This window comes from Populus alba, chromosome 1 (assembly GCF_005239225.2).
Source record: "Populus alba chromosome 1, ASM523922v2, whole genome shotgun sequence".
Taxonomy (NCBI): Eukaryota; Viridiplantae; Streptophyta; class Magnoliopsida; order Malpighiales; family Salicaceae; genus Populus; species Populus alba.
Genome location: NC_133284.1, coordinates 12,120,439 through 12,142,910, shown reverse-complemented (window position 1 = coordinate 12,142,910; position 22,472 = coordinate 12,120,439). Strand labels below are relative to the sequence as shown.

The 22,472-nt window shown below is 30.0% G+C and overlaps 2 protein-coding genes and 1 pseudogene across 2 annotated transcripts; all 3 read left to right on the top strand.

The window, feature by feature from the left end:
* Positions 1-13,931: 13,931 nt before the first annotated feature.
* Positions 13,932-15,714, top strand: LOC118038664 (bifunctional pinoresinol-lariciresinol reductase 2). The gene is made up of 4 exons (XM_035045091.2): positions 13,932-14,419; positions 14,606-14,846; positions 14,970-15,173; positions 15,349-15,714. The coding sequence occupies exons 1-4, from the start codon at positions 14,087-14,089 to the stop codon at positions 15,510-15,512; spliced, it is 942 nt and encodes a 313-aa protein (XP_034900982.1). The 5' UTR covers positions 13,932-14,086; the 3' UTR covers positions 15,513-15,714.
* Positions 15,715-16,068: 354 nt separating this feature from the next.
* Positions 16,069-17,468, top strand: LOC118038665 (UDP-glycosyltransferase 73E1-like; annotated as a pseudogene).
* A 200-nt stretch (positions 17,469-17,668) lies between these two features.
* LOC118038669 (probable UDP-glucosyl transferase 73B6) lies at positions 17,669-19,712 on the top strand. The gene has a single exon (XM_035045096.2). The coding sequence runs from the start codon at positions 17,841-17,843 to the stop codon at positions 19,377-19,379; it is 1,539 nt and encodes a 512-aa protein (XP_034900987.1). The 5' UTR covers positions 17,669-17,840; the 3' UTR covers positions 19,380-19,712.
* Positions 19,713-22,472: the final 2,760 nt, after the last annotated feature.

The following is a 22,472-nucleotide window of genomic DNA, read 5'->3' as shown; positions in this document are numbered from 1 at the left end:
ATATATATATATATATATATATAAATAAGATATTTATGGCTAGATTAAACATAAAAAAACTTATAATTCGAGATCAGTAAGGCGAATGAACTCTAAATTTCCCAAGTTCCAAACACTCAAACATGGACACAGCTGGAGGATTTCTACGCGGTAAACCGTCGTGCTCATTAGTCAAATGTCGGGCGGTGGGTGCACTCACCTCAAGAAAAAGCCGAAGGAAGAGATCTTCTTCCTCTTCCTTTGTCAATGGCGCTGGCGTATCCTTTTTCCATCTGTTCTCGCACGGACTTTCATAAGTAACCTTTGCAAGCGCTTTATTTGTCAAATCTCGGTGATGTAATCTTAACGAAGCTAATCTGTCATGTTTCGGTCGAGAAAAAAGAGAAAGGAAGCCGTGAATTAGACGGGAATCAGGCCATTTAGGTCATGATCTGTGGTATTTCTAATTAATTAACTTAATTATTAATCATCTAGATTGATTTTTTTTTCTTTCAAAAGCTATAGTCGGATCCCTTGTCAAACGAGATAAAGCTTACAAGAACGTGAGATATTTATTTAAGTTAGCATCAGCACTAAGCTAGCAAATGGTAAGCTATGGTTTTTATAATTATGAAAAGTGACCTGTAGTTAGAAATTGATTAGACAAAGGGGCGGGGGGCATGAGGAATATCCATGATTTCTGTAATTTGTTGCCATCTAATTTAGACGACGACCAGATTCATATGTTCGCTAATTTATTGTGTTTTTATTAGTGATGAGGAATTAGAGACCTTTTCTAATTGAAATTAATGTCAGCTCATTCCATTCTCAGAAAAGGGGGGGGGGATTGAGCCTAATTTCTCATTAACACAATGCTAAAGGACTAAATTAAAAAAGAATAATACTTTGGTGACTGAATGGAAAAACTCTCAAAGCAGAATAAAAAAGGAAGAAGAAGAAGCACTTTGCGAATCACATTAATCCGTGTGCGGGTGGCACTGTGCTTCCATGGTATTTTTGCCATACTTATAATGTTTTTGTTAAAGTTTATAATTAAGTGGACGCAGTAAATATTAAATTCAGCGGGAATTAAGTTATTTTTACTACGCTTGAGTTTAGAATTTTATATGCTGTGAGTTTATTTAAGAGATTAGTTTAGGTTTAGGAAAAATTTTTATTTTTTATTTTTTTTTAAATTTATATTTATTTTTAGTTTGATTTTTTAATATTTATTTAATTAGATATTGAACTTTATTATTTTTTTTATTTGCTTTCTATAGAATTTTTCACTAATTTTAAAAATAAGCCGAGTTAACTTGAGTTTTTTTAATTGTTGTTTTTTTTAAAAAAATTTAGCTTTGAATGAAGAATTTTTGTTTTTTAATTAAATTAAATTAATTGATTAAATATAAGCATGGGATCACTTCATGGTATTTTGCTTGGTTTGTTTTTTTGGTCAACACTCTGAGAGTACATGCAACCTTTTCTAGTGTTGTTGTGTAGTCTTTTGCAGTAATTTTAGAACTATAAGCTTTTTTGGTGGTGGAGTGATGTCCATAGTAGAGCGATGATGAGTCTCTAACGAAGCTTTTTTTTTCATCACGAGTATAATATTGCTAGCTCATTTTTATATTTAATAATTGCCATTTTTCCTCTTTATTTTTTCTCAATGTCTTTTCCTTTTAATTATATTATTAAATGAATTGAGCTTATCTAACTCAATCAGTCTCAGATCTTTTTTACTTTTAAAAAATATTAGTATTGGAATGAACATTTATGTTAAATAAACATTGATTTGGTACATGATGTAGTATGGGCACCAATTGTAATACCTAATTGTTCAGCTTTAAGGTAGAGGAAGACGAGTTTGGTTGGTATTCTATGAATTATTTACAAACCAAGTCTCATATGTAGTATAAATTATCATTATATATATATATATATATATCCTGTTTTTCTGCACCTAAAGAATCGATCATTTTTGCAGTGGTGATCAAAGCTAAGTAATGGATACATTTCAAGTCCATGAATTTGACTTTGACATCATGCACTGAAAATAAGTTTTCTTTTACCTTCATTATTTTCAGTTAATTGTATATTTTAAGGATCTAGTTCATACATGGTGTATATATGTTGAAGAAAAAAAATATCATCTCAACCTTCTAGTGCATTCCATGGTAATATTACTGTTATTGATCAAGTCATAATCTCAATTGATGGCTAGGCTTGACAAGAATGAGTCTTACACGATGTCGTCTTGCCCCTTTCACCCTTTTTTCTTTTAAAAGCTACCGAGTTTATTGGCCGAGTTAAAGTGCGGATGTTCATGCAAATATCTGGGGACCTGTCAATTCTCATGCTTGGAAAACTCGGTTTATTTAGAATTAGCACATTATTTTAAAAAATTTGACAAACTACCACGTATCTTTTTTTTATTTAAAAATAGCATAGTCCATTAAAGTTACAGGTGATAACCATGGTTTTTTTTTTATTAACATGAATATTTAAATTAGTTTACAAACACTTTAATTAATTCTACGAGTTTTAAAATTAACGACCATATAAATCTCCAATGACTTTAAAAGAAATCAAATTTATGATTATTGAAAAGTAAATCTAAAACTTAACCAGTTGAACCACTCTTAATAACCATGATTTTTTTTAATAAGTTGCAATGGAAAGGTGCAATACTTTAAACAAATATTTAGAATGGATGGACACTGATTCCAATAAGAAGAAGAGATGAAATAGAAAATAAAAGGAAAGAAAGAACAATAACACCCCAATATACATGAAACTCTAATAACAATATACTTATATCATTAAAAAAATCTAGACCAAATAAATTCAATACTATTAAAAAAAACAATAGTAGCCAAAGTAGATCACACATGCCACTCAACAAGTGAGTTGTCTATTAACTTTGCAGTACACGTGTGATTCATTTAAACTTTTGTTGGTGATTTTATTTGGTGATGTTAAATTTCTCTCGACATGATATTTCAATGATACTTTAAGGTGGAGGGGTACACAAGGCTGAAGTGGTTGTAGCCCAGATAAAAAAATAAATCATGGTGATAAGCTGAGTTTTTAAGCCACCTCCATCTTTTATATGTTTTGAGTAGCCCGACAGCACAATGTAACAACCTTTTTTTTTTCAACAACATTATCTAATTTCTCTTCTTTCACCTTTCCCTTCTAGTGAGACTTCTATTTTTGCATCACCATCCTCTCATGCACGTTCTAGGTCTTTATAATTATTTTTGCAACTTCTCTAGTCATTTGGCCCTCACTTGTACTGGTAGGATGGGGGTTTTGGATGTCGGGAGGGTTAGGTGCTAAAAGTTAAGGTGAAATTTGGAAAGAAACTGATAGAAAATTGTTTTTCATCGCTGATTTCAAGTGAAAAATTTGCTATACAACTGTTATTAATTATTTTTACTTAAATTGATTAAGTGTTTATGATATATATGTTAATTGGTTTTTGATATGTTGCATATTTTTTATTAAATTATTAGACAAGAAATTATTGAAAAATAAACTTTAACATTCCTTAAATTATTCCAGAGTTTATTATAGTATAATTATATGTTATTTTTATTTTTATTGTCTTTAAATTAAGCCATTTCTTAATAAAGGTAAGGACATTTTTATCAATCAACCTTTTAATTGCTCGTCAATGATGATTGTTTTTGTTTTTAATTATCAATACAATGTCCAAATATCTTTTTAAATATGAATTGTCTGTCTTTTATTAGATAAAAAGAAAATATTGTCTTCTTAAAAAAGATGCAGGAGAACTCCTACTCGTGAACTTGAAAATTGATTTAATTATATTATATTTTTTACTAATTAATAAAATATTGCTTCGAACTTTGAGAAATATCGGATTTGATTTTCTTCTTGTATATGTGCAATTTGTTTGCACACAATATGAGATTGACATACCATATATAAATGTTTTCTAAAAAAAGACTACGAGTCATTTATGTCGACATAAATTCTAGATCTAGTGATGGGACAGTAAAACTCCTTGTAATTAGCTCTGCTTTAGAACCTAAAAATAACTTTAAATCATTTAATATTGATGTTATTTGCTAGTTTTCTAAGAAATTCTGTCCTGAAGATTTCAATGAACACGAGATGTATTATTTGAGATCTCAAATAGAACATTATTAGATTGTTGTGATTCATCATAAAAGCTTTTAGAATATGTCTACCATTTCTGAATTATGTCAAGGATTAGTTGAAATAAATAAGTCGCAACACTATCATTTGATTGATAAGTTGATTGGTTTTATTTTGACTTTGTCTATTTTCATTGCCACCACAAAGCGAGCATTTTCAGCAATAAAACATATTAAAACCGTGTTTCGCAATTAAATGAAAGATGAGTTCTTAGCATATTTTATAATAATTTACATTAAACAACAGTTTGCTGAAGATATTGATTCAGACTTGATCATAAATGAATTTTATTCCACAAAACATGGAAAGGTGCAACTTCGATATTAATGTACTTTATTTTTCAATTTTATATACTTTAAATTTGAATTAAAACTTTATTATTAACTTGAAAAATTTATATATACAAGTTAATAATTGATCTTAAAAATTAATTAATTTATATCTATTTAATAGCCCAGGTAAGAAAAATTCATCGCTCCGCCTTTATGATGCTGGAGGTTTCACCAGCTGTTAATTTGCTTGCAACGTTCACCAGCTTCAATAACATCTGTCTTAAAAACTCATCTGATGCCTGTTAAATTTCTCTCGACAAGATATTTCAGTGATTTTATTTGGTGTTGCTGTTTGCTGGGAGTCAGAGTTAGGTGGGGCTAATGTCTGCTAGTGTTATTGTCAACGTCTGCTGCTAACAGGGGAAATGGAGATCGGAGAAGAGAGGGAGAGGGAGAGGAAGGGAGCAACATGGGTGGGTGGTGGTGGCTGGATTAGATAGGGAAACCTGATCGAGCAAACAAAAATTTTATTCATTCAGGTTGGTTCTGGCCGGTACTATCCACCGATGGATACCGACCGGAACCAACCTGAGGAAGTTACTGGTATCAAACAAATTAAACCAACTCTGGGATCTTTCAGCAACAGCAAAACGGTGTAGTAGTTAGCACATGATGATCTGCATGTATACGTTTTGAAATTCCAAATATACTCTTATATCAAACTAGTCACCTTATCAAACTAAAACGGTGATGTTACTTTTTTTCAACATCAAGAAATATTTAAAGTGCGAAATGAAAATTCAACATATTTCTTAAAAAAAAAAATTGATATATATATTAACCTATCTGATCTAGAGTCATGTGAAAATATTTATTTTTTCTCACTTAATTAGATGTCAATTTTTTAACTGAAATAATAATTTAAACTCTACTAAAACAAAATTCAGCTATTTGAACTGACAATAAAATATATATTTTTAATCTAAGCTTTATTTTTTTATTAATGCATCTCTCAAATATTTTAACGGAAACATATTTTAAGATTACAAATATCATTGTTTTCAAAATAAAAATCTAACATAATCTTAAAAGCAAAAAAAAAACATTTAAAGACAAAATAAAAAATGATAAAATTATATCAAGAATATATTATAAACTTTAAAAAACATAAATTTATTTAAATTGAATATTCATGTATTTTTTTATATTTGGTAAGAAGTTACTTTATAACATAAAAAAATATGCAGGTGATATTAATTTTTTTTTTTTTTACTTCAAGAAATATTTTCAACTCATGTGTTTAATAAAATAAATTGATAATTATATACAAATTAACATATCTGTTCTAGTTTCACGTGGAAATGTTTAATTTTTCTCATTTAATTAGATGTCAATTGTTTAATTGAAATAAAAATTTACACTCTACAAAACAAAATTTCAGCCGTTTGAAATGACAATAAAAGGTACATTTCTTTAATATAAATTTTATTTTCTTATTAATAAATCTCTCGATTGTTTTTACAAAAAACATATTTTAAATTTCTAAATAAAAAATCCATCATGGTCTTCCAAGAATAAAATAAAATAAAATCTTGGTATTTTATATATGGTTGAAGACAAAAAAAAATGATAAAATTATATCAAAAATCTACTATAAACTTAAATATATATATATATATTAATTGAATATTCATGCATTTGTTTTCATATTATGTAATATCAAAGTTACTTTATAACATAAAAATATGTTCAGGTGATATTAATTTTTTTTAACATCAAGGAATATTTGAAGTGTGAAATGAAAATTCAACTCATGTGTTTAATAAAAATAAATTGATAATTATATACATATTAACATATACGGAAATTTTTAATTTTTCTCATTTAATTAGATGTCAATTTTTTAACTAAAATAATAATTTACACTCTACTGAACAAAATTTTAGCTTTTTGAAATGAGTAAAAAGATAAATTTCTTCAACTTAAATTTTATTTTCTTATCAATCCATCTCTATATTATTTTAACAAAAACATGTTTTAAAATTACAATCATTTTTTTCTAAATAAAAATCCATCATGGTATTAAAAGAAAAATAAATGGCATTAAAATAAAGAATCAGTATTTTATATATGGTTGAAGATAAAAAAAAAATATATGATAAAATTATATCAAAAATCTATTATAAACTTTAAAACATAAAATTTATTTTAATTAATTATTGATGAAATTTGTTTTCTTATTAGGTACATAATAGTTAAAAAATATATTAATATTCCTCTAAAAACATATAATATTATTTGAGAACTATGTAAAAATTGAATAAAAATTGAAATATAATGCTAATTGTTTTTATAGTAAATTTAAACATAAATAAAAATAATAATACAAAGCAACCAGGTCTAATGGCCGACCCAACATATGAAGGGCCAAACATGTATGGGCCTGTAAAGGCATGGCCATATAGCTAGCATTTTTTTTTTTTGGTTTTTTTTTCTTAAAACATATATAAAAAATATTATTTTAATATAATTATTTGATAAAAAATATATATATATAAAAAAAACAAGATAGGCATGTGAGGGCATGGAAGGATATGCTCATGCACCTTTTTTTTTTATATAGATGAATGAGACGTTGTTCTCATTTGTTTTAAATATTGGATTACACATTACTTTATAGTTTATATTTTATCAATCTTCAATGATTGTAAATTTATCTAGATCCATTTTAAAATCATTTAGAAACCTCATTAAACTCATTTCAATCCCTTGAAAAACCTAAAATAACCTAAAAACGAAAATACAACTGAATAATAAAAAAAAAAACATTTGCCATCCTAATCTATCTTTTTATGACATTTTCAAAGTGAAACACCGCCTTTATTGACATTAAGTTTAGTTTTTTAGTGGTCGAACATGATCAACCTATCACCATCTCATTTCTCTCTAATTTTTCTATGACTCTCTCCGTTGTCAAACTTTAGGAATTGAGATATAAGAAAATGAAGTTTAGGAATAAAATGTGAAGCTCTCAAACAAAAGAGATCAGAATTTAAAAGTAAAAAAAATACAGGGACCAAACTGTAGTTTGCGTTTCCCATGAGTAGTAAAAAAGAAAAAAAAGGATGTTGCTTTGTTTCTGTATATAAATTGGTCCCTGTTATTTGAAAACTTTTAATCAATAAAATTAAATTCCATTTTTCAAAATCCAGTATTAATTTAACACCATGATTTTTTTTATATCCTAAATATAATGTAAAACAAGAGTCAAAACAAATTATGTGGTTAAAAACTGTGTGATGAAATTTACAACTATATGAATATAATATGAGAGAATAAAATTAAAAAAAATATATAAAATCAATTACCGTATCAAATGCTCGTTGAAAGATAAATAAAAAATAAAAGGAAGAGGGACCACGCACACGGTGCAATTCACTGCTGAAAGTGCCTAAAGCTATAAGGCGGTTGAACAATAACTCCTTGCAAATCTTTTAGTTTTGTTTATAATATAATTGTAATTGTAATGTAACATCCTTATCATTTATAGCCAGTGTAACAAATTAAGACAACGTTATTAACTTAGTCGGAAAGAACATGCATTTATAAAACACCAAATTCTTTTATTCTAATCTCTATTTAGATTTAAAACTAGATAATTGATATATTGTATCGTGAATTGGATCAAATTTCATTTTAATATGAAAAAACATGTTAAAATTATTAATATTTTTTTCTAATAAAATAAAAAATTATAAAAAATATTAATCTGATATAACTTATCCGTCCTGTTGAGTCAAAAGAAAGTTTTTTTCTATAAAGCTTTAAATAGAACATTACCATTGTTTTGGATTAAAAAAGAAGAAGAAAGGTTTATACTAACCTTTTTAAATTTCAACAAGTTATCAATAGAATTTTCACCTACAAAATTGGAACAGTCAAGAATTATGACATTAGATAAAGAAATTCTAGAACGTAGATGGCCAATCCTCTGTCTCCAACCAGGTTCACATATGTATTATTTTGTGTTCCCACATGATGGGAAAAGGAGAACCGCAGGATTTTGTTGACAAAGTTTCAGACACCTTGTGTATTGAGTTGAATAGCACATGATTCTGGACCCGTACGTACTTTCACTAGAAGAAATGGTCGTCCACTATCTACAAGCCCCCCTTGCTTCTTAGCGCTCGCCACTAGAAACCAACATTAATTATTAGCCAAAAAAAAAAAACTAAAGGGAAATTGAAAATTCAAGATAATTAAAATTAACTTGATGAAATTTAATTTATGATATTACTTTTAATATATTTTTACATTTGAAAAAATATTTGGCATAGCGAAGAGAAGTGCTAGTATATTTGCTATATTATAAATCAGTGACGGTGAGAAACGAGTTAAACACTTATTATCGACTATCAGGGATCAGATAAGGACATAGCTGATAATTCTTTCTATGTGAAACCGAGAAAAGTTAAGTTGGTCATGCCCTTATGTTTTCTCCAACCAGAATTATTGAATATTTTTGAAAAGTATTTGATCTAGTTCTAGAAAATGGGTTCTTTTTTCCTTCATTTATATTTGAATCAACCATCTTGTTTATAAAAACCATCTTGTTTATAAAAACACAGATAGTGATTCCCTCTATACGTTGTACTATTGATTCTATTAAATTTTATTTTAATATAAAAAACCACTTTAAAATTACTATTTTTTTAATAAAATAAAAAAATTATATAAAAAAAATAATCTGATATAACTTAATCATTCTATTAAATTAAAAGAAAGTTCTTACTATAAAGCTTTAAATAGAACATGACTATTGTTTTGGATTCAAAGACAAGAGAGAAATTATTAGCGCTCGAGAATTATGAAATTTAACTTTTTTAAATTTCAACAAGTTATCAATCAAATTTTCAGCTCTAACATCCTACAAAGTTGGAACGGTCAAGAATAATGACATTAGATAAAGAAAGTCTAGAACGTAGATGGCCAATCCTCTGTTCCCAACCAGGTTCACATATGTATTATTTTGTGTTCCCACATACAAACTCACCTTGTTTCTTATCGCCGCCAGAACCAATATTAATTATTAACAAAAACTAAAGGGTTTGCCCCTATTCATTACACTGTATATTGTAATTCACAGTGTTTTTGATTATTTTTTTTGTTATTGAATTGTTGCTATGTTTTTTTTTTTTCTAAATTTGTTACTTAGTTTAGGAGAAAAGTGTTATTAAATTTTATAAAGTTAATGAACCTATTAATATATTTGGTTGTTTGATCTAGTTTATGGGCATGATAAATTTAACCTTTTTTTTTTTAATTTTATCCTTATATGTTTGATTAATTGAGAATTTAATTTTATAATTAAACCCCATTTGTTTCATGAAAAATGATTTTCTGAAAATAATTTTTTAAACTTTCCCGTGTTTATTTGTCACTAGAAAAGCTAGTCAACAGAAAACACTTTTCAGTTAAAGAAAAATTTAGATTGGTTTCAAGAAATATTTTCTTGAGACGAAAAACACTTTTCAAAAATTATAAAAATTTTAGAAATGTCATATTATTTGCTGAATATATCAAATTTAGTTCTCAAAATTTTGATTACTATATTTGTTTTTCAATTTCATTTCTTAGAATTTAATTTTTATATCAACTTTAATTCTTATTTTTATGATTGTTATTTGTTTTTCTCATATCATTTTCTTAATTGAAATTTTTTCTTTATTATATTTGGTCCTCATTCTTTTGATTATTATTTATTTCTTTAAAATAATTTATGAAATTGTAATTTTTTAAATTTCATCATCTTTCAACTTTTTTATTAGTTAGATTTGATCTTTATTATTTTAACTATTGTTTATTTTATTTGAGATAATTTATGAAATTAATTTTTTTTTTCAATTTTATTCTCATTTAACTTTTTAATTTGTAAGATTTGTTCCTTATTATTTTAATAAACATGAAAAAAATATTAACAATTTATTTTCCAACTCATTTTTCATGACATAACCAAACACTTAAAAGTATTTTCCAATTTATTTTTCATGATACTACCAAACATCAAAAAATAATTCACTTTCTAGGAATTCATTTTTCAAGAAAATCACTTTTCAAAAAGAAACTACTTTCCAAATCCAAACCCGATTTATAGATTTGGCGTGCTAGCTTTGGCTACCAATTCATAGGTTTGACGAGCTTATTCAATAACCGAATATGAGTGTTTTGTTTTTAATCCTTTAATTATTTTTAATTTGATTCTGTTTTCAATGTTATCCTTTAATCTTCAATTGGTTGTGAAATAGATTGTATAATTTATTTTTGTTTGTTTTTTATAATGTTATCATTATCTCAAATAAGTGTCTATTTCAAGTTGGTCCTCAATTTTTATGAGCAACTATTTTTATCACATAATTAAATAAAAAGATTTTATAAAAAAAAGTTATTTAACCAATAAAGTTCATGACTAGGGTTGCATGGAACCGAGATCAATCTAATATGTAATTGTCTCAATTTTTCATGACTTAACTTTTAAAAAAAAATTAAGATGATAATTTTTTAAAAAAAATTATCATCTTGAAATTTTTTAAAAAACTAAGTCATGTTTTTATTAATTATTATTTATTAATGTTGTATTTAGACCCATGAAAATGATTGATTTAAATCAGTTAGCTAAATTGAGAGATTTAAAATTTGACTGATTTAATAAAGTTTAATAATATTGTAAAAAAACAAAATTACTATAAACGGTAGTCGAGGTTCAGGTAAGAATGTAGTTGGTGATCTTCTACATGTGAAACCGAAGAGCGTGTTTGGCAGTATGGTAGCGGTTACTTTTCAAATAGCTTTTCGTGCCAAAATACATGTCAATAATGTTTTTTCATTTTTTAAAAATTATTTTTGACATCAGTATATCAAAACGATTCAAAAAGTACAAATCACACTCAATTTTAGCAAAAAAAAAAATTAAAATTCATAAAAATACTGGTTGAAACGCAGAGCCAAACGGCTCCTAAGTCGGTCATACTCTCCTGTTTTTTCCAAGCAGAATTATTGAATCTTTCTGACAAGTATTTGATCTAGTGTTTTTCTAGTTCTAGAAAAATGGGCGCTTTAATTTTTCCTCCATTGGTAGTTGAACTAACCGTCTTGTTTATAATCATATTTCTATTCTCGAGATCAGATTTTCTTCCACGTCTAATACCTCTTGATCTCTTGTTGTCGAGTCTACAGATATATTTTCTAGATTGTTGTTGAAAATATAGGTCCATTTTAGTGATAATGATATATGTGAATAATGTAATCACTGACAAATGCTTGCATCAGATGAGTAGGTTCACCGACTAATTATGTGTGGAGCTACAAAATCAAAGAAACTGCTCGCCGGTATATTGCCGTTTCTTTTAATTGTCTTCACAACGGCGGTGGGAGGGGAATCATGCTAGGTACAAACGAGAAGACGGAAAATAAAAATGCGGTGGATACAGTGGTGGTCGGTACGGTCAAGGTTTGAGACTCAAGAAAACAAAACTATGGTCATTAAGCCAAGTCTACTACTAGCCGCTCTACAGTTCAATATATAACAAGGCATTGCTTATTAAGCAACGCCAACGGTGTATATCAATTTCTTTTCATTTAATGTATAGTATAAGAAACTACGTATCAATATTCACATTTAACAGCCTAAATATCCAATATAAGCAATAAGGTATAAGAAATTAAAACTTTTTAATTTGAAAAATCATATGACATATATATTTTATTGTGAGGAATATAATCAAGCTAGTTGCTTGCATTTCTGCTCAAATGTTGATTAATGAGCCTAAAAAGATAGGAATATACACACAAAGAGAGAGACACATTATTCAGCAATATTTTATTTTATTTTTTCAAAAATTAAAGGATATGATGTATTTACTATACACCATATCATAAAATATTATTCATTGAAACAACTTCTTCTCTTTTTATCTTTGGTTTTTTTCTTTAAGAAAAATTATGTTTTTTGTTTTATTTTATCTTATAGCATTTGATTTATTAGAGATTAAGTATCAAGATTTATTGAGCTTTGCTTTCTATGTAGTTATTTAAGTTTTTTAATTCATATTTGCGGGTTTAGCAATTTAACCAGTTAACTCAATTTTTTTAAAAATTATTTTTGAATTTTATCTTTTAATATTAGATTAATCAAATATTAGACTTCATGATTTGTTTTAGTTTACTTTTTATTAGGTTATTTTTGTCTCGTTATCTAGATCATGAGTTTTACAGGTTAATCTAGATTTACTCGGGTCATTTTATTATGTCATTTTGTAGATTTAGAATTTTTCCAATTTTATTTTTTTAAAAATTGGTTGATTGAAAATTGTACTTAATAATTTGATTTGGTTTGTTTTTACGAGGTTATCACAGTCTCATGACGTGAGTCTTGAGTTTAACAGGATAACTTAAGCTGAATGAGGTTTTTTTTTTTTTTTTGCTTTTTAAGAGGTTATTCTGATTTCATGACTCAAGTCATGAATTTGGTGAGCTAACCCTAGTTGACTTGGATCATTTTTTTTTTAATATGATTTTTTTTTTCTAGTTTCATCCTCTAACATTAGGTTGATTAAAAATTGGATTTATTAATCTATTTAAATTTATTTTTTATGGGGTTATTTTAATATTATGACTTAGTTCATGGATTTGATAGATTAACTCAAGTTGACTCTAGTTACTTTTTTTTTTCTTTTTCAATTGCATCCTTCAACATTTGATTGATTGAGAATAAGATTTAATAATTTATATTTATTTGTTTCATGTGAAGTTATCATAATCTCATGATCAAGGTTATAAATTTGAACTGGTTAATTCAAATTGATCCAAGTCGATCTAATATGTTATCATCTCTGTATTTTTTTTAAAGATTTCATCTTAAGATATTTTAGTCAAATTATGATTTTGTTGATTATTCAAGTTATCTTTAGATTTATCAAGTTAACCTGATTATATCAAATTAATTCTTTATATAATTTAAATTTTATTATTCACTGGAAAAAAATATTAGTAATGTTTGAATATTTTTTAACATTAAAAAAATATTATTCGATCCGCACAGCATAATGGGCAGGCTATCGATCTAGAGATTCACTAAATAGAATAAAAAAAAAAAAGAAAAAGAAAAAGCATTGGAAAGGCTTGGTTTGGCATATTGAACTGCATATTTCAAAGATTCACAAGTGAATTGAGGATATCACTTGGCTGTTGAAACTTGAAACGAACACCTACAAAAGGACGACACAAATTAATATATCTCATTAAAAAAATAAAAATATGAATGGACTTCTGTACGTAAATGGAAAGTTTTCCTCTAGCTTGTTAGAGACCAAAGAGTTGTTGGGTATCCCCAGTTAATATGAGATCTCTAGCTTATTTTTTAAGAGAAGCAACCTCTATATACTATTAAATAAATCCTTACAGAATTATTTTTTATTTTTTTTTGTTAGGAAAAATTACCTCCCAAGCTAAACTAGGCAGCAACGGTAACCCCATGTTTGTTTGAAAATTATCTGCTTGGACTCAAGGCTGCTATATAATGGCATGAGGGAGGGTCATGTATTCCATCCCACGAGAGCTAGAGAGAACAGGTAGAGAGAGAGAGAGATCAGATGGAGATCAAAAGCAAAGTGCTCGTTATAGGGGGGACTGGGTACCTGGGAAAGAGGCTGGTGAAGGCAAGTTTAGGTCAGGGCCATGAAACATACGTCTTGTATAGGCCAGAGATAGGTGTTGATATTGATAAGGTTCAAATGTTACTGTCATTCAAGGAGCAAGGAGCCCATCTTGTGCAAGGTTCCTTCAATGATCAGCGAAGCCTTGTCGACGCGGTTAGGTTAGTTGATGTAGTTATCTGTGCAGTTTCCGGCGTCCATATCAGGAGCCACCATATCCTCCTCCAACTCAAGCTTGTTGATGCTATCAAAGAGGCTGGAAATGTTAAGGTAGATAACTTATATGAATATATGAATCGCCTGCTCTTTCTTTAATGATAGCAGTGTATTATCTTTTGTTATTTCCAACTTCGTTCCTAATTTCCTTCCCTCTCTGTGGCTTGACCACTTCTCAATCATCATTAATGTTGTATAATTAAGCACAAACATTAAATTAAAGGGTGAGATGTGTCGCAGAGATTTTTGCCCTCCGAATTCGGCACTGACCCTGCAAAAATGGAGGATGCTATGGAACCTGGACGGGTTACATTTGACGATAAAATGGTAGTTAGGAAAGCAATTGAAGATGCCGGAATTCCCTTTACATATGTTTCTGCAAACTGCTTTGCTGGATACTTTCTTGGAGGTTTATGTCAACCTGGGCACATCATTCCTTCAAGGGAACACGTATCCATACTGGGAAACGGCAAGGAAAAAGGTACCTTGATATTAAGGATGGTTAATTACTACATAGCTAGATCGTTTTTCTCTGGTAATTTGTGCTTAATTGAAGAGAAAAACACGTTCTAATCTCTTTTCCTACGTGTATTTGATTCGACAGCAATTTATGTTGATGAAGATGACATTGCCACGTACACTATCAAGACCGTAGATGACCCTCGGACCCTGAACAAGACATTGTACATTAGGCCACCCAACAACATACTGTCTCAAAGAGAAGTAGTTCAGATATGGGAGAAACTCATCGGGAAAGAGCTGCGTAAATCTACAATTTCCTCGGAAGAGTTCCTGGCTGCCATGAGAGGTGAGGGGCTGTTTGTTTTTATGTATTTACAAGTAAAAAAACACTTTGTTTAACTTTTAGCATATATACTTAGATATCAGAAGTGAAGGTAACAGTCAATAATTCGAATAAATTATCCTTGTATGATTAATGCCTAATCAACTTGCTTGTTTTGTGTCCATGAACAAAAATGAAGAACAAAATTATGCTGAGCAAATTGGATTGACACATTACTACCATGTTTGTTACGAGGGATGCCTCACAAATTTTGAAATCGGTGATGAAGGAGAGGAAGCTTCGGAGCTTTATCCAGAAGTCGAGTACACCACGGTGGAGAAGTACATGAAACGCTATTTATAATTCTCCAATTTGTATATTTGTGATTCTGTTTTTCTACGTCTTAAGATGACGAGAGCAGGATTCAAACTCAAGGCCTGCTTCTTCTTCTTCTTCCATGCTTTTCAAGAGTGAACTACCATAACTGGAAACCTGTGTAATTTATTGCTATAATTAATGCAAAGTACCTTTGTTCTGTGTTTTTGAAAAGAAGACACGGTGACTAGCTAGAAGGCGAGACTTTCTACTTGTGTTCCCAATTTTAAGTTAAAGAAGAAATCTCACTAATGAAGCAACAACATTTGATTTCTGTTTGTTGAAGGTGACACGATCACTTTTTATTTTCTTTTCTTTTTCTCTCTTTTTAATAACAAGGTATCCTCATTCTAGTTTTTGGACATTGAGGGTGTGTTTATTTATCTGCCTACACCGTAATTTTTTTTAAAAATAATAAATTTTTTATTTCTTTTATTACTCGCTAGTGTTATGTTAAGATTATTTTCAATTTATATTGTTTAGTTTGAGAATTTATTTTAAGATATTTATATATGAATGAAATTATAATTTAGATCAACTTAAAATCATTTCAATAGTAAATAAATTGAATTAGCAATAAATTCTCAAATTGCACAAACATATGATCATTACTTAAGTTTGGTAATTAGGAATGACAATCAATACTACCGGAAATTCAGTGTTCCGGTAATTGGGTTGTTTACTTTTGCTGCTGCCATGGAGTGGGGTGCGTGGAAGGTCCAGGCTAATGATGTCAAGCCTGGTGAGACCCGTCTAGTTCCCGGGCTACCGGAAGAAATGGCTATCACTTATTGGGATCTCAAAAGAAAAAAACTTGGGCCCCCAGACGGTATGGGCCGGATACCTGGTGGAGGCGGCCCACCAGAACCGGGTGACAAACCTCCCTGGGTCTCAGAAAATTGAAGGGCCGGTGGGTTTGATGTTTAACACGTGCGATGATCTTGATGGTCCGTTTATTAAATACATGGAGGGTCAAACGGGGATTGCCGACATGGGGTGTGGGCCCACTGTTACCCGAGAAGTATTGGCAATCGTCATGTAGTTTGATCAGCGATCCTGTGATTAGAGAGCAACAGGGAGGATCAAATTTGAGTGAACAAGAAGTGATCCAATGGCTGGATACAAAGCCACGTGGTTCGGTTCGATACGTTGCTTTTGGTAGCGAAGTGCGTCCCAGTTCAGATGAACATAAGCAACTGGCAGATGCTTTAGAAGATTGGAGCCGACCGTTTATTTGGGTTGTTCAACACGACAAGGACCATCGTCCTGATCCGGGTTTGCGGAAAAGAGGTGGAAATAGAGGTTTGATAATATATGGGTGGGCACCACAATTGATGATACTGAGTCACGAATCAACAGGTGGATTTTTATCACACTGTGGATGGAATTCCACGATGGAAGCGATCGGACGTGGGGTCCCTGTTCTGGCATGGCCCATTAGAGGCGACCAATACTACAATGCCAAGCTGGTCGTTAATTATCTGAAGGTGGGGTATAGAGTGGCTGATGATTTGTCAGAAATGGTCAAAAGGGATGATATAGTCAAGGGATTGGAGAGACTAATGGGTGATGAAGAGATGCGTGATCGGATGGTAGGAATAAAGTCAATATTTGATAATGCAACTCCCGACGCAGCGTTCGATTCCTTCAGTGACTTTGTTAACCAGAAATTAAAGCCTGTTTGATTTTGCATGTATTAAAAAAAATTCGAATATTTTTATTTATAGCTAAGCTTGGTAACTTGTTCTTCCAATTTATTATCGAATGTTTAGCCCCCTCCTCTTGTTGTAACTTGTTAATAAGGTTGGGATTGCTTTTGAAGACATATGAATGTTCAGCAAATATTGCTAATGTTATGTTTTTTTTTAATATCCACTAATATTTAATTATTCGATATTTTTCAAAAACTGATTCGAATTATTTTATAAAATTAGCATTAATTGAATAACATTTTAATATCTAGATATACTCGCGCAAGTGAAAACTATTGTCCGAAAGTTGATCTTATCTGATCCATCTTTGCTCATGAATTGAACTAGCTAGCTACGATCGTACGATTACACCTTAGAAAAATTAAAACTAGCTACCTTTTGTCTGCAATTTTTCAACCAAAATACCGACACGGTTGGCTTCTGAGAAACCTCAGGTAGACAGTCAGCCTCGTTCCCAACTACCTTATTTTAACTAACAGTCAAAACAATCCTTCGTGAATCCATTTCTTTCTGATTAAGTTTTCTTCTTCTTCTTCCTCTATAAAAAGCTAGCCGCGAAGGAGTTAGATTTTTACGTAAGCAAAAGAAACCAGGATTATCAGTCATGACTCAAGAGATATGGGTTGTTCCATTTTTTGGGCAGGGCCATCTCCTGCCAAGTATGGAACTTTGCAAACACGTGGCATCAAGAAACTTCAGAACCACCCTTATCATTCCCTCTAACTTCTCCTCCGCTGTCCCCACCTCTATTCACCAATATCCACTTCTTGAAATAGCTGAATTACCCTCTTCTCCACCATCTTTGCAGCAGCATCCAGGACCCGACCCGCTTCTCCCTCCCCATAAGCATCACAACCAGATGGCACAAAACCTTGAAAACCTCATTTCAACCCGATCACAGAACCCGGTGTCAAGACAACCCGCTTGTGTTATTGTTGATGTTATGATGAGCTGGACTGCTGAAGTTTTTGCAAAGTTTGAGGTTCCAACCATTGGGTTTTTCACATCTGGTGCGTGCTCGGCAGCCATGGAGTATGCCATGTGGAAGGCCCACGTGGATGACTTGAAGCCTGGGGAGATCCGTTTACTTCAAGGTTTACCGGAGGAAATGGCTCTTACACACTCCGACCTTAAAAGTAGGCCCCGCGGGCCTCCGGGTGGTAGAGGTGGTCCACCTGGCTTGGGCGGACCACCCGGTCCAATGGGTGGTTTTCCTGGACCACCAGGTGATGTGGGCCCATCTAAAATGATGGGTCCACCGAAACCCGGTGCGCCACCACCATGGTTGGAGGAAGTGAAGGGCTCGATTGCATATATGATCAATACATGTGATGATCTTGAGCATCCATTTATTCAGTATCTAGTTGATCAAGTTAAGAAACCAGTTTGGGATATTGGTCCGTTATTACCCGAGCTATATTGGAAATCGGCTGGTTCACTTCTTCATGACCACGAAATTCGAACCAGCCGGCGGTCTAATGTCACCGAAGAGGAAGTGGTAGCATGGTTGGATTCAAAACCACCTGGTTCGGCAGTATATGTGTCATTCGGTAGCGAAGTGGGTCTTGAAATGGAGGAGAATCAGCATTTGGCAAACGCACTGGAAGCATCAAACCGGCCATTTATTTGGGTGATCCAACCTGGTCCGGGCAGACCAGGTCCACCACCAGGATTCCCGAGTGCTGATACTGAAGAAGATCATTTTCCTCGTGATCTAGACAAGAGAGTAGGTCAAAGAGGCATGATAATACGTGGATGGGCACCACAACTGCTGATACTAAGCCACCCATCAGTCGGTGGATTTTTATCGCATTGTGGATGGAATTCCACCATGGAAGCTCTTGGACGTGGTATCCCAATCTTAGCATGGCCTATCAGAGGTGACCAAGACTACAATGCCAAACTGATAGCGAAGCATCTCAAGGTCGGGTGCATGATTTCTGATGATTTCTCACAATCGATCAAGAAAGATGATATAATCAAGGGAATAGAGAGTCTAATGAGAGACGAAGATGTCAAGAAGAGAGCAGCTCTGCTTAGTGCTAGATTTAAGCATGGGTTTCCAGCGAGTTCAGTGGATTCTCTAGATGCCTTCAGAGATTTCATAAACCAGAAGGTCAGTCGTTTGAGCTCAGCAACTTGATCTGGATATGGTTAATAACCTAATCCGCCATGTGCTGTACTGAACATAGCTGGAATGTGATGGTATAAGCAGAGCTGCAGGTGCACGGAAGATCCAACGCTGCTAAATTGTATTCCAATCTACAGTGAGTTTTGTCTAGGAATACAGTAATATTATCTATTTACTTTTTATTTTTTAATCTTTAAAGCTTCACTTGAGAGGAGGATGTTCTTTGAATGCGGCTAATTTTTTATTTTTTATTTGTTTGGCGGTTATACTATCTTTTTATCTTTTTAATAGTAGTGTAATTATTGTATTGTTTTTAAAGAGTAAATAATGAGAAGCTTTGATCTAGGGGTGATTGTTAATTTTAATTTTATTATGATCAATTAAATTATATAAATATCTTTATTATGTAAATTTGTGTAAATTTGTTAGGGGCTTGATTATTATTTTCTAATGGGTTTTTTTTATTATTATTATTTAGTTCTAGAAGCATTATTGTTTTTTTATAATTTTATAAGTAGTTGAATTGCTTCGTTAGTCTTGCCATTGCCATTTAAGTTTTTTAGACTTGGCTTCAAGGATTTGATTATAATTTTATAAGGGTTTTTTTTTTTTTTATTATTATTGTTTAGTCAATTTTAGTTTTATGCACATAAAAATTTCTTCATTTAATTGCATATTAGCCATGTAAAAATATATATCAGCCCTTTAATTTTTATTTTTTTTAGATTCAGTCTTTATTTTCTTCATTGTAATTTTTTATTTACATTGATTGTTTCTAATTGAATTTTATTTTGATTTTGTTAGTTTTTAATTAAATTTGATTTTTTTTCTTTTAATTACTATTTTTTTCAGTCATTTTTATTTATTTATTTATTTTTCTTCAATTCTATCCTTGATCATTTTTTTTTTCATTAAAATTTTATGTTAAGTTTGGTGTTAATTCTTTTAGTTGTTATTTTTTTTAATCATTTTTTAATTGATTTGTTTTTTTTTTAATTTCATCCTTAAAAATTTAATTTCATTTAAATTTTTTCTTAATATTTAATTTCATTTGGTTTGTTTTTGTATTTCAAGTGTTTTTGATAAAAAAAATTATTTGCTTCAAGTTAATTTTTTTATGTAAAAAATTAAATTTTAAAAAATATTATTACTTTCATGTGCAATTTTTTTTTTGGAACAAGTGATGAATTACAACACAAATTAAGATCCCACCAAAGTTGCTTACAGATGAAAGCTGACCATCATATTGGGGAATAGCCCTCAAAATCGCTGCTTCGTTTGTATCAATTTAACGAATAAGCGCTTATAAATTTTAATCTACGTTCGCAAAATTTAATCTATTCAACAAAGTTGGATTAAATTTCTTCAAATTGTAAGATGATTGGCAATTATTGAAATAATTTTAAGAAATAAAAAATATTAATAATTTTCCCAAGGAAATCTTCGAAAATGTTTATGGAATAAAAAAATACAAATTTCTCTTACATTTTTTATAATTTTTAAGGAAAAAATTTAATTTTATAGGAGAACTTGAACTTTTAAAATCATTTAAGAAATAAAAATATTTCTTATACTTTTTTACAGATTTTATAACATAAAAATTTAATAATCCAATTGGGTTGAATCAACATTTTACAAATACATGATGAAGTTTGAACTAAGGCCCTGACAAATTGATACAAACAAGGGCAATTGCGACTTTTAATAATGATATTGATTCCATTACTAAATATAATTACAGCTTCGCAACATGAAAATATGAAGCATAGTACTCGGCAGCAAAAATAAGAACCGACCCAAACTTATAATCTATTGACATGGACTCACACGAACCAATAGCAAATAATAGATTGATAGACACTCTGTTGTAGGCTAGATAATTTTTTTAAAATTTAAAAATATAAGTTTAGGTGACGGTAATTTTATAAAAAACCATGTAAAATTCAAAATTTAAATTATTAACTTAACAGAATCAAATAAGCTCGGTTTAATTTGATAATATGAAAAAATTAGCAAAAATAGTAAATTAATCAAAAACAAATTTGACAGTAATTAACTATAAAAAATAAATTATCAATATTATAATAGCAAGGAAAAGAAAAAAAACTCGTCGGAAACTCAACATCGCTCCACTTTGGACTCGCCAACTCACCTCCACATTGGACATTGCCCAACCATAAGAGAGAACCCACCAAGACTGTCTCACCATTGAAAAAGGTTGGACAAATGACATCGTAAGAGTCTACACACGCCACAAGAGCAACGAACCAAAAAGTAAATCAAATAAAATATTATGAAGGGAACATTTCATACCTATATTCAATCAATTAATTTAATTTAATTGAAAGAATGTATTTTATAAAAGTTATATCTAACAAAAGACGGCAAATAAAAAGATCTAGAATAACCCATATTATTTTTAAAATTAGTGAAAATCCTATAGAAAACAAATAAAAAGATAAGGTTTATTTTGCAATAAAGAAACATGAGCTTAACAAAAAAGAAAAACATCAAGCAAACTCGGGCAATCTTTTAAACTTATAGCCTATGAAATCCTACACCCTAGACTCAATTAAACAATTTAATGTCCAATCAATTTAATATTTAAGGATAAAAAAAAAACATCAATCTAAAGAATTTATCAAAGTAAAAAAATAACAAACAAAAAAATAAAAACTAAATTTGATAGATTAAAAATTTGAAAAGAGGATGAAATTGAAAAAAAAAAATCTAATTGTATAGATTATTTCAAATAAAATAAATAATTTTAAAAAAAAATATATACCAAAATCTAGAGCAAAAATTTGAAGGATTACCTTAAAAAATTAGGGGGACATTTATAAAATTCAAGGAAAAGAGAGAAAATATGGAGAGAAAAGTTAGCGTCAAATTGGATATCATACAGTCATCACACACATCATCCTAGGATGGAGGAACCGCTGATGAAGGTCTTTTATTGATGCCAGATTTAGTCGAACATAGAGCAACTAACACATGCAATACATATGTCAACAACCTTTTTTTAAAAAATATTTTTTTACTTATTAAAAAACAAATATGCCCCTTATTCCACTGAATTATAACATAAAAACCATGATCAGAATA